At 30.7% G+C, this 17699-nt stretch overlaps 1 protein-coding gene across 10 annotated transcripts in view; it reads right to left on the bottom strand.

Moving 5' to 3' along the window:
- LOC135122764 (tyrosine-protein phosphatase corkscrew) overlaps positions 1–17699 on the bottom strand; it is a 41266-nt gene that overhangs the window by 17929 nt on the left and 5638 nt on the right. For 2 of the 10 annotated variants that reach the window (XM_064047179.1, XM_064047178.1), the window contains exon 1: positions 1416–1645. The exons of 7 other annotated variants lie outside the window; for them this stretch is intronic. In XM_064047179.1, the coding sequence (XP_063903249.1) occupies positions 1416–1525 (110 nt within the window). In that variant the 5' untranslated portion in view covers positions 1526–1645. Of the gene's footprint in view, positions 1–1415; positions 1646–17699 lie in introns of those variants that run through there. One more of the 10 variants, XM_064047180.1, reaches the window with a different exon arrangement.

Raw genomic sequence — 17699 nt, forward strand, 5'->3', positions numbered from 1 at the left:
AGGTAAAAACAAAGAAAACCACTTTAATTTTAAAAGCGAAGCAAGCAAAAATGATACACGTAATTTTATGCAACTGTTTCATAATTTTTTTACAAGAGAGACATTTACATAAAAGTGCTTAAAATAGATAGTTTTAGTAGATTCATGACGGCAAGCTTAGTTTAGAAGCAACATTAAAAATAATCAGCTAATTTAATCTTCCTAAGAGTTTTTATATCAGTCAGAAGAATGGATTGCTAATTCTTAAACAGTATTTTCGTTCCAGTAACAAATATTTCCTTTGAATCTCAAAAGGCGGCCGCCTTCATAAAATTTAAACGGCGTTTCGATTGTTTCTCACGGTGGCGAATACTTTACGTAAGTTTTTTATAATACAAAATTTTCTATGATTTTCTTTTTGTGTGCTGTGACCTTAGCTCGAAATAAATTAAATAATTGAAAACAATACAAAAAACGGTGTTAAATAGCTGCTATTGTGCATAATTAAAAAAATGCAAAAAAAAATGTTTGCTTTAAATAATATGTGAAAATCATCAGAACTGTGTTCGTGATTTAAATACTTTTCTACAATGCGTAATAAAGAAGAAGGTTGCGAATAACAAGATCAACTATTCCACATTTTTGTTCATTTCATTCAAGCCAGGGTCAAGATACCTGCATAAATAAAATCCAAACACTACAAGGTGGGGTTGAATGCTTAATGTGAAAGGTCGAATTTTTGCTCTAGCAAACATTTAAAAACTGTAAAACTGAGTTCTGAAAGATTCTAGATAATGGGAAAAATCTCACCTACACTAATGTCTTTATTTAGTGTAAATAGCCCTCGGCTTCATACCGTCGCCACTGAATTAGTTACTACTCCCATATTTGGTCGGCTCGATTTAACTACTTTTTGTGTACTTTTAGTTATGATGTCACTGAAAGAAATGGTCACGAGTACAAATTCGGAGTGAAGAGTTACTGCACAAATAGGTAACTGAGAGAATTGAAACACGCATCAGTGCCATTGACAAAAAAGACCGTGACCTCATATTTAAATACTCAACAACTTATTTCATACGTCAGGTTGATAGTTCCTGTCTTTTTAAAACGAAGGTGAAATTTTTAATGTTAAAGTGCTAGAAAAATCCCAACACAAAACCGCGAAAGATAATCTTAGTAAGCGGAAGTTTTAAAAATAATAAAATTAAGATTGCAATCGAAAGGTTCTCATGCATATTATTAACACTTTTTTGCGTTTTTCACATTATGTAATGCAGAACGACAAGCTCATCCAATTAGCATTTAATACGTTGCGCAAAAATATTTACAACCATGTAAGAACCGGAGGAATTTCTCGTCCATCGATTACGCAGAAAAATGTGACATTTAACTAAAAAAAGGGACAAAAGTATACATAAAAGCTGAAAGCTTACTTAAATAAAAGAAGAGCTTTTCTGAATTCCTTCAAAGCGGTGGAAAAAATTATCTGTGCTGCGGGAACTGCAATAACTGATGCGTCTGCCGCAAAATAATTTCGTGTCATTTCAAAATAGAAAACAAAGGAATTTGGTCACACAAAACACATTGAAAAACTACTATTACTACTACTATAATACAGAAAAATAGTAGAAATTAATGTAGTATTTCGAGCACCTGAACACTGCGAAGACAAAAAACACACTGGTTTAGTTTTAGTTATGTCGCGAAACTCATCAACAATGCTGCTGCTGTTCCATATAGTGGGGAAGACGCCTTCGGACACCTCGCAAGAGACGCGATTCTCGACCTAGACACTGGATCGATTATTGTTATTATTGAATAATAAAGTAGAAAACAGTGGGGCATATAAATTGCTCGGCATTTTTTCACCCAGCACACCCTGTCTCCAATAAAAAGAGTTCATTCTAGGAAATCTAGAACAGAAAAGCGTTAACGCCCAGACTTTTGTTGGAATTATCATTTTTTAATGTTGTCTTTTATTTATTTTTCGTAGGACGTGAAGGAAAAAAGGTTACTTTAATTGACATCCTAACTAATGGTGTGGTTTGAAAATTGTGCGCAATTAGTCTACAGATCTAGTTGGAGAGATATTTTAATGACAGGTTACTTTTTGCACCATAATAAATTCAAATAATAAATGACTTTGTCAACAAATTAAATTTAATAAGACATTTTTACTACTTCAACAACCATTGTGCAATTCAAGTAATTAAATCATTTTTATTCAATACGGACATGGTGTTAATCTATCACGCTGATTACGTTAATTGCAAGCTTTAATTAATAAAATAGTGTTAACTCGTTGAACCGAAGCTGAAAAGCAGTTTTCCCCCGTAGCCTTCACGCATGAGGAAGCAAGAAATGAAAATTCATATTTAAGTAGACCCTAAGTAGAACATACGTGGGTATATGAAATTTTCTAAATTACAATCGACGGAAATAATAATACTCCTTCAGGTCGTGAAATGGAAATTTATTTTTACGTTATGTGAAAACCAGTGTATTTTGAAATGTCTTTTTTCTTTTTAATGTCAGAATCTAAAAGTAATTATACTAATAAGAATAACGAGTCACGAAATCCTCAATTACAATTTCTTTTGTGAGTCGTTTTAAATGAAACGAAACTTGGTAAAATACAAGCGTTTAATCAATGGCGTAGGAAAAACGCGTGACAATGCGCCATAATATCAACGATTTTTTCATGTATCTGCTTTTACATTAGCAGTATGTCTGTACCTTTTATACGATATTTTTCATAGTTGTCAGAGATTTAAGGTCAATAGTTTTTTTTTCAGATTTTTTTGTCAACTGCCTGTCTTTTAATTTCAAAATTTTGTCTGTTCATTCCATATTGATATCATTTCAAAATTTCCTTAAATAAATTTTACTACTGTCTCATTTGTAGCTTAATAGTCCACCGTTATTTTTAACATGGTATAAAATATGTATATACATTATTATAAAAAAAGTTTAATAAATGTCCTATCAAATTCAAATTATCTCAGAAACTAGGTAGTGAACTTACTTTAAATTTTGGTACGATAAAGACGTGAAATATTAACTAAATAAATCTTTATAAAAAATAAAAATACTGCAAGGATTAGTGTAGCCACGAATAATAGTATATTTATGTACACTAAAAGGTTACTAAAGATATATCAAAAAATTGGTTGAATGTTATTTCAACAGAACTTCCCTGACCCCAGAAGTGTAACCAAATAAATTCCACTTCTCTGAAAAATTATCATTTTTTGAGATTTTTGTTTTCTGATAACCTCTATAAAGTAAAAACTAGTGGCGTAAACAACGTTCCCTCAGCTGATTTGACTTGAATTTTTTCTTTAATTTTTCATTTTTTTTTGTTCCTTCATTTTTTCGATTTGCATTTTTTCTAGTTTTCAAGTTTAAATTTTTGAATTTTTCAATCCAATTTCTAGATTCTGCAATTTTTCGATTTGAGTTTCCCAAGTTTTCAATTTTTTATTTTTCCATGTGCAATTTTTCGTTTCAGTTTTTTTATTTTTCGGTTTGCAATTTTTCAATTTTTCTTTTTTTTTCTTTCTTCAATTTTCCTATACGTAACTCATACAATTTTTAGATTTTGCAGTTTTTCGATTTGAAGTTTCACGAGTTTTCAATTTTTAATTGTCAAGTTTTAGATCTTTCAGTTTTTAGAAAAAAACGAGAAAGTACAAGTTATTCTACGTGACTTACATTAGGAGTACAGTCCAAAATTATTGAATAACATATTGACTTTATGTTTTTTTTTTATTATAATATCTCGTTTTTTTGCACCAAAAAATTGTTGAAAGAAAACTACGTATAACGGAAAAAAAAACAAAGATTAAGCCCCATCCCCCCGCCCCGATCTCAATTGTGATGAGTTTTTCATTCCTAATTAGACCGAAGGGCGGAGTTTAATTGTAACATCAATATTTCTCTAAAAAAATTCTACCCTTGTAAAAACATATTTCATATGATAATTTCTTGTAGAGAAATGAGGATTATGCATCTAAATTCCGCCCTTCAGCTCACAATCAATAAAGCATTCATCGCAATTGAAAAGGGGTGGGTGGGCGGGGTTTATATTTTGACTATTTTTTTTTATTGTACGAAGTCTTCTTTTCCCAATAAGAAACTGACAACATATTTAACTATCGTGTTTTTGAAGGAAAACTCTATGTATTAAAAAAAAATAAGCCCCACCCACCCGCCCCGATCCCAACTGTGATGAGTTTTTCATTCCTAATCAGATTGAAGGGTGGAGTTTAATTGTAACATGAATATTTCTCTAAAAAATTCCACCCTTTTAAAAACATATTTCATATGGTAATTTCTTGTAGAGAAATGAGGATTTTGCAAACTAAACTCATGATGAATAAAACATTCATCACAATTGAAAAAGGGTGGGAGGCCGGGGCTATTATACTTTGTCCAATTTTTCTTAATATACGAAGTCTTCTTTTCCCAACAAGAAACTGAAAACATGTTTAACATCCCACGTGTAGGAGTATTTTAGTATGACATTCAACACATTTTACAATACGGTTCATTGAGATGACGTCATTGGTGGGGATAATTGGCCAAATTGTAGCTAGCATTTAACCATCTACATGATATTTCTAATATACATAAAAAATTTGACAATAATCGGTCCAGCAGTTTCGGAGATTACGTGTTTAATAAAAATGGATACTAACAGACAGACAGACAGACGGAAACGGAAGACTACTTTTTTCGTGCTGCAGGGGCCATGAAACGTAGAGAAAACATAAAAGTGGCAATTCATCCGATGGACTCGATTACTATACTTCTTTAGCTTACGCTCGGGAAGTAAAAATTATTTACTGAATTGCTAAAAATACTCGGAAATGCGTGTTATATTAGTTAGTGTGTTTGAAAACCGGGGAAAATTATATGTAAATGCTATAAATGCATTTTTGTTAAGGCCAGTCGCTACGTTTCGTAATACATTTTCAGATTGTAGTATTGTCATTATTACTAGACTTATTGTTTTGATATTTTAAATATAACCTGTCCACAACTTTATCTATATAAGGCAATGGTAGTTTTGTTAAAAATAGTTTATCATCATCTTTTTTTTTTATTTTAGTAAAATGTTTGCATCACGTATATTTACAATCAATATCTCAATTATTTATGGAAATTTCGGAACACGGTTTTTAACACTGTTTTCAGTTTACAAAACTTTAGAAATCGTACAAGACACATCAGCGACTTTTTGTGTTGGAAATGAAATACCGTAAAAAGAAATTTGTGTCGTAGAAGCTGCTAGAAGCTTCTTTTTACTGTATCTTATTTCCCACAAAAAAATCGACAATGTATCCAGTACGATTACTAGGGGTTTGTAAGCTGAAAATAATGATGGTAACCCCGTTCCAAAATTTCCTTACATAATCTCAATTATGTCATCTCAATACTGATTTTTCAAAATACGTGATGCAAAAATTTCAACAAAATTTAAAAAATATATATGAAAATAAACTGTTCTAAAAATGTATTGACGACACAAGAGCCAAATCTGGGGACTCCCCGTAAATATGAAAGTAAAGTAAGGTAGGCAAACTTAATGTCGAACTTATGGTTTGTGAACACCTTGGTTACAGTCGACTCCTAGTTCTATCGATTGATCGTGATCTTCTTTTAAAACTTGACCAATTCGGTCACAGTCGGACCACAATTTTGTGATAAAAGTGACGCTACTTTAAATAGTTTAATAAAAAAATAAAATGAAACATTAATAAAAATATATATTTATTGTATTAACATAAATATATGATATATATATTGCTTAACAAACCACTAAATTGCGGATGAATTATTCAAGACTCCCCACTGTTTAAACATGTCACTTGTAGGTGACTTTCAAAGGTCCAGTGGCGCCATACAGGTATTTTGATCATTGGAACCTTGGTAATGTAAACCACAAAACTGTCAGATTGACCTTATCAGCAATTTCATAGAACCGCACTTAATAATAATAATGCATAATTTTAAAAATCCGTTCCGCCAAGATATGCCACAGGAACAATTTCTAAAGCCACTGATTATAGATTAGCCATTATTCTCTAGATGTCTCGGAACATGTTAATGACGTCATGACGCACTCCAATAAAAAAACGAAAGTTCACCCACGGTTTTGATGTCACAATCCATCAACGGAAATTGCCGCCTTCTGCTTTTTTAACAATATAATTTTTCAACAAAAAATTATCAATACATTCTTTAATACTTGTTCATGATGGATTAGTCAAATTCATGCCAAATAATCGGTTTAAAAGCAACAGATCGGCTAAATTACTTTAGCATATTTTACATTATTTGAAAAAATATTTACAAACACTCTCTAGGAACCGCGGTTTCTTTAAAGACAATTCGAAAATCCACTTCCGAATTAAAAATGACGTAATCCAACTTCCGCCGTTTCATTTTAAAGACAAATTACATGTAAACACAATCATCATTGTCTGAAAAACAAACGTGAGTCGATTATAATGCTATTAGAAAGACCACTTTAGGCATAGCATGAATTAAACAACGAATATGTCTATTTTGACCACCGACACCCCACTATCTAGTGGGATGTCCTAAAATTTTGTAAAATATGAAGAAAAATGCGCAGTGGTCACCCTCGAAAGAAAAAACGACCACGCAAGACATGGTACTTTAACTTTTAGGCTTCAAAATTTTATTAGTATAAAAAAATACAAAACGATTGGTCGTTAAGTTGACGACAACAACACTTTCGATAACGAATTATACTTACAGAAATTTTGGAGATGTGGTCAATTTTATCAAGAAATCTTAACTTTAACGAACGAATAGCTACCAGTTGCAAATAACGACACAATAAAATTAAATGTAGTTGAAGAAACCGGATCTCGAAGACCCCATCAGGCAACCTATAAATTTTAATTTCTTTGATGTTAAAATGCATGAAACTCATTTATCTATCAAATAGCATGCGATTAAAAATTATGATCATAAAGTATAATTTTAAAATACATTTTTTTGCTAGAAGTTGTATACTAACCCATAATTAATGGTAGCAAAATGTAAAGCAAACACCTCACTGCACATATTAAGAAATTGCAACTGAAAGGTTAAAAGATCAACAGTAGTCTGAGTAGTGTTTAAACTTCTAAAACAATAATCACGGTTTTGAGTAGTTGGAGTTCAGTCTCCATAAAAAGATTATAGTTTCATCTGAAAGCGGCCAAATCTGGAAGAATTAAAAGATCTACGTACGATAATATTTCATTACAACAGAGAATGAAGACTGCTTTATGGTTAAAGAAATTTCTTATATGGTAACACTAAAGAATTAAAGAACTTGCGCATTTATTTGATGGAATCTTTATAAAATGTTATTCAAAATAACTCTCTAAACCCGATTTATCTACACTAAACATGGATAAACCATTTATATGGCTGATTTAAATCTTTAAAAGTGTTTTCACCCACACACATCACACATAGTTGTAGCAAGAGCGATAAGTTTTTAATTACACCTAATTTTCTTTACTACAAGATTTGATTTTTTTTCGGAAATTTATTAATCTTTCCGTAAGGAAACAATTTGTCGACATGATGCGTAAATTTGCCACAAAATGATATGCACACCAAGAACTTGATAAAATTAACCGCAACAAATGTAAAAATAAAACGTTGATATCATGTTTTTATGATAAAATATGCATATAAGTTAAGTTTTATTCGCTCAGACTGCTAATGCGTAATTCAGAAACACCCAAATTAATAAGACACCTGATACCATGCTGTCATTTTTCCCTGAAAGTGAATAATCTTGCTACGACTTCACCACGCATTTTCTTATATGGATTTATTACTGATTTTATCCCGAACTACAAAGAATAAAATTTAAATGTAAAATTCTTTGAAATTCACCTACATCCGTCTGATGCAAAAACGCATTTAAGGTATAAGTAGACCAATGCAACTTTCTGCTTCACCTACACGAAATAACCAGGGTAAATTCCTACATCGTCCTTATAAGTCTACACATAACTTACCGATTTCTTCGGTGGAAACGCCGCTTTCGTGATATTTTTTATAATTATTTTACTTTATGTTTGAAGACAATTATTCAATTCACATAATATTTCAATGTCATCATCAAGGTACTTAATGACAATGTAAAAATAACCTCATACAAGGCTTCGGCTACAATGTATACTTGGAAAACTCAACACGGAAACTCGTCAGTAGACCATAGAATTTTATAAACTGATTTTACAACTCGGCGTACGCACGTAACGCATGTCAATTCTTAATTTGTTTATTCCGACATGAGATACATCCAGAATATCAACATGTACGAATCGTGGAAGAAAACATGTATGTTTGCAATTCTCATTTTCAAACCACTTGTGGTATTCCAATACAATAAGCGATTCATTTTATCTGACACCTTAAAGCCACAAATATTTTTAAAACTTTAGAAATGATGAACGCACTTAAAAAAATACTAAAAAAAAACTAAAATGAGGACTGGGTTACCATCAACGACATAAATTCGACCTTCCGCACAGCCGATCACGTGGGTGGGGTGGTTCTTGTGTTGGTGTTCTGTGGGTCAAAATTGTTTTGTCGGAATTATTATTCATGTCTACTTTATGAGAGTCGCGGACTATAAATTCAAATAAAAAATTATTAAGTGCCAGTTGAATACCTGTAATTTGTAAAAAGATATTTAATAACTTGAAGACATATTTTAAACGTAATTACTTAACAAGTAGTTAATTTCTGTACACAAGTGATTCATCTACTGTTAAAATTCCGCAAAAACATAAACAAATAAAAGGTGGTAAATCGTAAAATACACATGGGAGAGTTTTAGAATATTGAACTCGATGGTGAGAAAAATAATTCCCCATTAAAGTGTTTGTCATTATTTTAAATTATTATTATGGTAATAATTTTTTGTTTTAGGTTCTACTTCGGTGAAATTTGTTAAAAATCAGTGTTTATGAATAATTAATTCCAATTATATAACTATACCTAGACAACATTTCCAATAAAAATACAGCACAACTAACATTCCTTAAATGGAGATGTGGCATTTTCTTACGTAAATCTCGATGTGTAGGCATTGGATATGTGATTCATTAGACCTATTACCTGTGAAGGGTGATTCAGTTCTACATAATTTCCAACGTTAGAGTATCACTTTTAGGCTCGTTTTAACTGTAATTTGCTCAATGGATTCTTAAGTGGCTGAATCACGGAAAGATACGGAAAAAATACGGTTTGTTAAACATTCAAAATTGTTTTAGGATATGTCTGCAGATAAGCCTTATGTTATCGTGTTAACAGTACACATATTTTTAATTTTACAACAAGGTAAATCATCAGTTAAAACAAAAATATTTATCAGATTTCTAGTGTGGTAACATTTACTTACGCGATAAAAATTCCTCACCCACCTGTACTTTTATACTTACATTGTATCACATACAGGACTTCCCAGCGGAAACTTCTGCTGGGAATATTTCTGTACCGATTCACCTTTTTTGAAACAAAAAAAAAAAAAAAAAAAGTGCGAGGATTCACATGCAGAAGGAGCAACTACATCAATGACCTGGGGTTCCCATCTTGGGTTACATTTCTACAAACTTATTTTTATGGAAAGACCCATTGTGCAACGCTTAATTTGAAGGTTTTTGAAATCAGGAAGAAGGCAGATTTAGCACTGCTTTTTAAATGGAGCTCAATGTTACAATAACTTTGTTTCTTAAAAGAAATATATCACAGTATAATTACCAAGGCAGTGGACAGAATGAAAAACGTAATAATAAATTAGAAAAAGTTTAGTGCTACGAGTAATTTCAATACAAATAACAATTAGGTCAATAAAGTAAAATTTAAATAACAAACAAAAAGTACAGTGGATCAAATTGAGTGCTTAGTTTCCGTGGAGTCTGTACCAAATTCGACGTAATTTTGTCTCTGTTTAATGTGTTGAGGACATTAATTCTACTCAATTTAATTAATGAAGTTTATATTTGTTTTTATCAATGTTTTTCGTAATTCTTATTATTTTTTAACGTTTAAATTTTATAAAAAAACACGGTGTTGATTACGTGGAAGTTGTTGCATGATGGGTAGTCCCATTTAAAAAAGTGAGTTATAGGGGATGACTCGAAAACGGCGGACTCTATTAATGTAATTAATAAAGAAATGCTCCTTCCCCTTGAAAAGCTAGAGACGTTTTTTGTTTTTAAAAATTTTAATTGTATTATAATTATTTAATTTATAATAAACAGATGAAAACTTTCCTTAACCTTCAGTGCCGTTATGTTTCAATTACGTTGATTAACTTGGGAAGTATTAGACATTCATCTTTTTTATCCAAAGTAATTTCTAATATATTAATAAGCAGTGTAGAAATCATAAGTCTTTTAATTTTTTTTGCTTACAAGTAACCACTGTCTAAAAACAACTATTTTTATAATTAACACTTTTTGTTAGTTAAATCTGTTGCAGTCGTATGATGTAACAACCGCGTAATAAATAGCTTGTTTTGGACGAATGACAAAGTTGAGTCGCATGCGAGCATGCATGCGCAATTTTTTCTAATTTCCGGGAAAAAATCAAAACGAATTATTAATGCAAAAAACTGCACTTTTGCGTGCGTCTTTTTTCAAAACAGGGATAAAACTATCATTTTTTCTTAATTTATTGTAAAAGGAAAAAATAATGCAGGTCCCAAATATCAATGATACACCAAAGTTTGATTTCTCAGAGATATTCGACCCTGAAATTGGATTCTCTATTTTTATAGAATTTTAATATTTGATTCATTTACAAAGTTAAAAAATATGACGATCCAACAAATACGAATGTTGAGCTTTCATACCAAAGCCATGTGCGTTGCTATTATCCAAATCATTTAATTTATCAAATTCTTGGCTGCAATTCAACATACATGCTAATATTAAATTGAAGAAATAACGTTTGGATACATTTTGCTTGGATTATTTTTGGCACTAGCACATAAAAAAATTAGACACTAATCCTTTTTATGATACTAAAGCTTGAAATTCGTTAGTCTGTTTTGCAAATTTAAATTACATTTTTGTTGTAAAGCAAATATATAAACCCCTTCTCCACAAATTATTAATTATTATTAATGAAACGAAAATCACGTGCTTTCCAAAGCGCAATTCTACCTGAGAGCAAAAAGTAATTAAGTCCATTTTTACTGATATTGAGACAATCTTTGTTATAACATGAGTAAAAAAATTGGTCTAAATTTACTTAAAAAAATAAAAGATTTGATTTTGCGAATTTTATTGTTTTTTATGGCAACCTTTATAAGTACATGATCGTTTTCCGGGTTGGAACCGTGTTAATTGAGTTTTTGGGCTCAACGGTTCGCATACTTTCGTAAGTGGCATCTTCAGGAGCAGGGTTAAGAATAAGGCAAAAGAGCACGATAACTCAGTATGTCAACCATACCAGAGGCGAAAACGATCATGTATTGATTCCGAGCGTGGAAGCCTCCGAAATTATAACCTTTCTAAGCTAAAATAAAAATACGTATCTAATATTTGAGCAAAGGTAAAGCAACGTGCTAACAGCATCCCCTAGTTACGGTCTTGTCTAGGGGTTAGAAATATCGAGAAAATTTGAAAGTACCAAATTACCGGTAAGAAAAACAACTTGAAAGTGATTAAGTAGTAAGTAAGCTACAATCGACAAAATGTTCTGAATATCATTATTATAATTCTTATTAAATAAACCCGTTTGTATTTTCACAATTTTCGTGAAAACGAGGTGACTCATTTATAATTTGATCAATAAAAAATATGAATGCAATGATAAATCACAAGTAAAATCTCATCATATTTTGCACATTTTGGGTAGAATTTATTCGGCAAAATTTTGAGATAACGTCATCAACTTTTTGAGGGGAACAAACAGAATTATTTTGATTAACAAATTAACATGCTTACACTAACTTTAAAACGTCTGCCAGATTTCAAAGCATTCAGTTTTGCAATTCTTCATTTATTCAATAAAATAAATTGACTGATTTATTAATTTTTTTGAGTCACCCTGTATAAGCAAATCTAAAAAATATGAATGCAATCATAAATTACAAGTACAGACTGCTCATATTTTGCACATTTAAATAGGATTTATTTGTCAAAATTTTGAGATAATGTAATTAATTTTTTAGGGTTGATAAACAGGCATATATTTTGATTAAAAAGTTACCATGCTTACAATAACTTCAACACGTCTGCAAGATTTCAAAGTACATATTCAGTTTTGCAATTCTTGATTTAAACAATAAAATAAATTGACTCGTTCATTAATTTTTTTTGACACTCTATAAGCAAATCTAAAAACTATTAATGCAGTGATAAATCACAAGATTTCAAAGTATTCGGTTTTGCAGATTCAAAATTAAATTGAAAAATGTTGTTTTATAATTTTATTTGTTTTCCCAAAAATCTGCACGTTTCGGGTAAAAACTCACACGGAGTCATAAATTACATCCGCAGGACTGTGATTTTGTACAATTTAAAACCCATTTACTATGTACAATTTTGAATAAAAATCCGTGACGGCAGACAGACGGACTGATAGACAGACAAACAGACAGACGGAAAAGGTAGACCTATTTTTTCGTGCTCTAGGGGTCATGAAAGGTCGAGAAAACGTAAAAGTAGAGAGTCGGAAGACCGACTCGATTGCAATATCTCCTTCACCTACGCTCGGGAAGTAAAAAAACTTGTTTTTCAAAAATTTTAACATTATAATTGATAAATTAAAAAATCACCCGGTATTTCACGAGTACAAAGTACCAGTCCATTAAATAAAAATATAACAATTGAAAAAAAAAAACCTATGGCTACGGTTTTATTTTCAACTGTCACAAACTGTCATATTTGTGAGATTTAAATGATGTTTTGGTAATTTTTCAATGAAATGTCCTTGATTCTCGTACCTTATTGTTCTTCTGATTGTAATAAATCCCATTATGAAAAAAAAGTAGAATTTCCCTCGCCCCTGAAGTACAATAAAACAAAACCAGCTTTTTCGAAAAGTTATAAAATTTAATTATGCGAATTCGACAACAATCGGTTCGGTAATTTCGGATATTATCTGTCTATTAAACAGACAGATAAGACAGATGACCGTCAGATGAAACCGGGGACCACCTTTTTCGTACTCTTGGGATCATGAAACGTCGGGAAAACATGAAATGGACGTGATTACTATACTTCCTCAGTTTATAATCAGGAAGAAAAAAATTTTATTGAAAAATACGCTGCGACATTGGTTGCATTTTAGAGACACAAAAAGTTGCTAATAAAGTGATAACTGATTTTAATTATTTTTCATTAAAGTGAAGCAAATTTTTTATTGTCGAAGGTAGAGGTAGTACTCATCAAAGTAAAGAGTATGTTGCTAATAATTCTAAACTGATCGGCAATCCTTAAAGCAAGCAGTACGTTATTAAACGTGTAAAACAGTAATCAAATAAATAATTATATAAACTACAACTATTATCACAACTCATAACACGACTACTGTAATTGGTGACGTTACTTCTTTAAATATTGCCATAACTTATTAAGTACATGGAAAGATGAATACAAAAACTGAGATGATATGATATCGACGATAAAAACAACAAATTCTTAATTTTTAAATTTCTAATTTGATTTTCTCCACTTTTTGTACGAATTAATTAGTGTTCAAAATTAAAGTCGGATCAACAGATCAAAGTACGAAAGCAGCTTAACTGCGATTACAAAAGTAAATCAATGTAATCCTGTAATGTAAATTTCAAATAATATAGTCAGTAGATCGGTGTTCTATTAATTATATGATAGATTCGTGCGTCGTCTATTGGTATATTATATATTTTTTTTGTGTTGGCTGTATTTGTATTTTTTAAACTTACCTAAAATCAATATGCTACGCTAACCATGTACTCTTAATTTAATTAGACACATGACGACAATCTTAGTAAACACAGTTTATGATAACTACTGCAAATTGATTCTTAAAAAGACTATTTTCATTATTATTATTTTTACATTTTTCTGTACTGGCGTTAAACATAAACGTACACTTAAAAATTAAAAGTATATTCATATTTTTTTTCTGTCTTTTGGAAAATGTAATTGTGTAAATTACAGTACCCGGAGATAAACTGTCAAAATTTAAAAAATATTTACACTTAAATTGATGAGACGGAATCTTTAGTTTAATTGTTAAAATATTTCTAATATAATCCAACCGATACGTGTGTGTAGCATTGTTCTATCAATTAAAAAGTTTTTCAACTCAATCAACTCTACATTTGAATATTTATTGAGTCAAACGAAATAAAAAAAATCACAAAAATATACATTAACCAAAAAAGAAAACCACTGTAGGACGCATTACAATTCTAAACACGACGGAACCGACAAATCTTGGGGGCGTTTATTCAAAAAATGGTTCACTTTATTATAATAACTACTATATTTGACTTTCAATAGAAACAAAAAACATTAAAACACACTGATTTATTAAAAATAGTTTTAAGAACACCAAGTATCATCTTGCTTTGACCGTCAATTGAAATGTGTGACACTCGTAGTTTACCTAGTTCAATGTTCTTACATCATTTGTAAAAAATCTATAATTAATTTATAACCAAATTGTACAGCAACCTTGCTCTTAACACCGATTATTTTAAAGTAGGTACGGGGAAAAAACGTGAACCTCGTCATACACACAAGCTCTGCCTAGGATGACGTATTTTTAAATGTACCGAGAATTGCGTTACAATGGTATGTACTATACACGTACAGAAAAATAGAGATTAAGTGACACGTGTACTCACGCAAATATTCTTGTATTTTTCAAACCTGAATACTACCTACACCATGATTTACTGAACTATCCACGTTTTACGTTCTTTTTGGTAGGGCATTATATAACTCGCGCTTTTTTTCTTTTAATAAATACAACAATGTGCAGAAATTATTGGAAAAACTAGTTATCAAGGCTAGTCAAGAAATAGTCTGCATTCATTTAATTCAATGTGATCTACCAATTTACGAGCACTAGTTTTCTCTCATAATATGACGTCACTTGTAACCTTTTTTTAAAATAAAGGAATTCTAAAATTCTTCACAACACGCAAAAACGTAATTACTAAAATGACGAAGTAAGTGAATTAAATGTTAACCTTTATGTTAATAATCCGTCCTACACAGGCATTCCGTAAGGTGTTAAAAGCTACACGTGCCTAACAGCCATTACACATTGGCACGTAGGCGACTCCTATAGTGATAGAAATGAAATTATAGCTTTTTGAAATTGTCAGTTTCATCAAGATGAAATTAATACGTTTACTTCACTACTTGTCCTATAAATAGTGTTTCCACCCAACCTCCTTTGGCTATAAAACAAGCACTCTAATGTCATCATCATGTATCGCGGCGGACGATGAAAAAATTCATTAAATACTTATGTAAATTAATTCATCATAACTTCCTTCCTTTATGTAGTTGCACATTTACCATCAGACTGGATTATTTATAGTAGTCTTATAAAAGTGTGACTAAGAGCCTTCATTCTTCAGAAGTGTGTGCAGAAACAGGATATGAAGAATGATTGTTTCAATGCGTCCTAAAGCAGAAAGATACGTGACGTCTAACATATATGCTGTAAGAGATGGTGAAGATTAGTATGCTATACAGGTGACAGTATCGCACGTTGCATTGTCAATATTACGCGTTCTCATGAAGGTCCACTTAATGATTAGCAATACCGGCATAATAGTATCACGATGGATGATACATATCAAAGTAAAAAGGAAAACATTTACGTCATCTGTAGCACCAAGGAAAGTATTGTCAGAAGTGCTTTCAACATGTTTTCAGTTATTTGTGTGATTGCTATCTGCTTAGAAACTTTCTTAATTTTTTGAAAAAACGAAAGTAATATGATGGTACTGATGTGGATTTATATCCCATTCAAAGTACTTTCAAGAAGAGGAAAAAAATGCTATCAACAGTTCTAAACTACAGATATTTGTGTTGATACATTTGAGAGAAATCAAGGTTTTTTATTATTACCACAATTTTGGGTTCGCTGTCTCTATTGAAATACGTAATTTAAGATTAATTCGTCATTTAAAATATATTCTTTTTCCCAGAGCGAGGCAATATTTTATGTCATTCAGGTACTCTTCTATGTCACGGATAGTTACACAATTCAATCATCAATCAGATAATGCCAGTTAGTTAAATATATCGCTAACAATAAATTTAAAACTATAGATTTTCAGTGCAAATTTTAATACTTTGTAGTATTCGTTTTCTTCTCCGTCATTAAAAATGTTGTGTTTATTTCTGTTTATTCAATCTGATGCATAAGTTCCGTCGCGGAATGATGAGTCAAATTTGGTTTATATACAAACACATAAAATTTACATGACATGCGTCTGTATTTGTGGTTATTTTAATCGAGGAGTGGCACATGAGGTAAATTTACAATGTTTACACAATATTTTTTTTAATTTCTAGAAATGTTTAATACAACTGAATTATGACTTGATACGTAACAACAAACGAAAACTATAGAAAAAGCTTTTATTTATATCTGAAATTAATAATAACAGCTTCGATATAACAATATAAATTGAATTTTGCATGTTCAAAATATGAGAAACAAATTGTGTACGTTTTTTAAATTGGCTTATATAAAATTATTTTGTACTGTATCTGTTTTACTGTTTTACTCATGAGTAGATTAGTAGTTATTAGTGTTAGAATACAGCCACATATTTCTTAGAAATGTTTTCATGCCATGGAATCTTAAAATATTTATAAAAATTGGTCTAAAATTGATTTTCTGAAATAATTATTTTTTTATTGTAATCCTTACAATTTCAAATAAAGACATGTATTGTGTGGACCGTCAAACTGCAGGTAAAGAGGCATAATACAGTATAACCATTATAATCCGCACCCACGATTATCCGAATATCTAGTAATCCGAACAGAGGCCTGTCCAAACTCCCGTGGATTTTTAATCTTGAGTGAATTGTGGTTCAAAATTTTTTGACTACCTGGTATCTTATAGACATTCACTGAATTGCGGTGCAAAATTTTTTACCTACCTGATACCTTATAATCCCTAACCGAACTGCGGTAAGTGGGGGTTTCAAGAACTGAATAAAAATTTAGTAAATAATATGAACATACTATTTATATCAATTTTCAAATACCTTCACTGTCTTTACATTTCGTTCTTTTTAAATATTTATTGAAAAGCAGATCACATACTTACATAGATGTGTATAATCCCTAGTTAATGTTTATTAGTTAGTGAACAAGTAAGTTAAAGCGATTGTAGCTTTATTTGTTATTGATCTACGCTGTTCCAAATGATGTAATTTCTGAAATTGTTAAATAAAATCACCGTAAACTACGCTAAAATATAACTATGTAAATATTATATTATTATCTATAGTTCACAAAATTATTCCTTGAAATTTCTTATTTTTGAATTGAATAATTTTAGATTCTATAAACATATGTCTATGAAGTACATCTTTTGTAATATATCGTTTTTCGTTTTTATGCAAAGAATTTATTTGTATATTTATAATTATTTATAATTACCAAGATTATACAGGTATAGTGCTCCAACTGCTG

This window comes from Zophobas morio, unplaced genomic scaffold (genome assembly GCF_036711695.1).
Source record: "Zophobas morio isolate AGI-343-1 ecotype UQ-CSIRO unplaced genomic scaffold, CSIRO_AGI_Zmor_V1 ptg000005l, whole genome shotgun sequence".
Taxonomy (NCBI): domain Eukaryota; kingdom Metazoa; phylum Arthropoda; class Insecta; order Coleoptera; family Tenebrionidae; genus Zophobas; species Zophobas morio.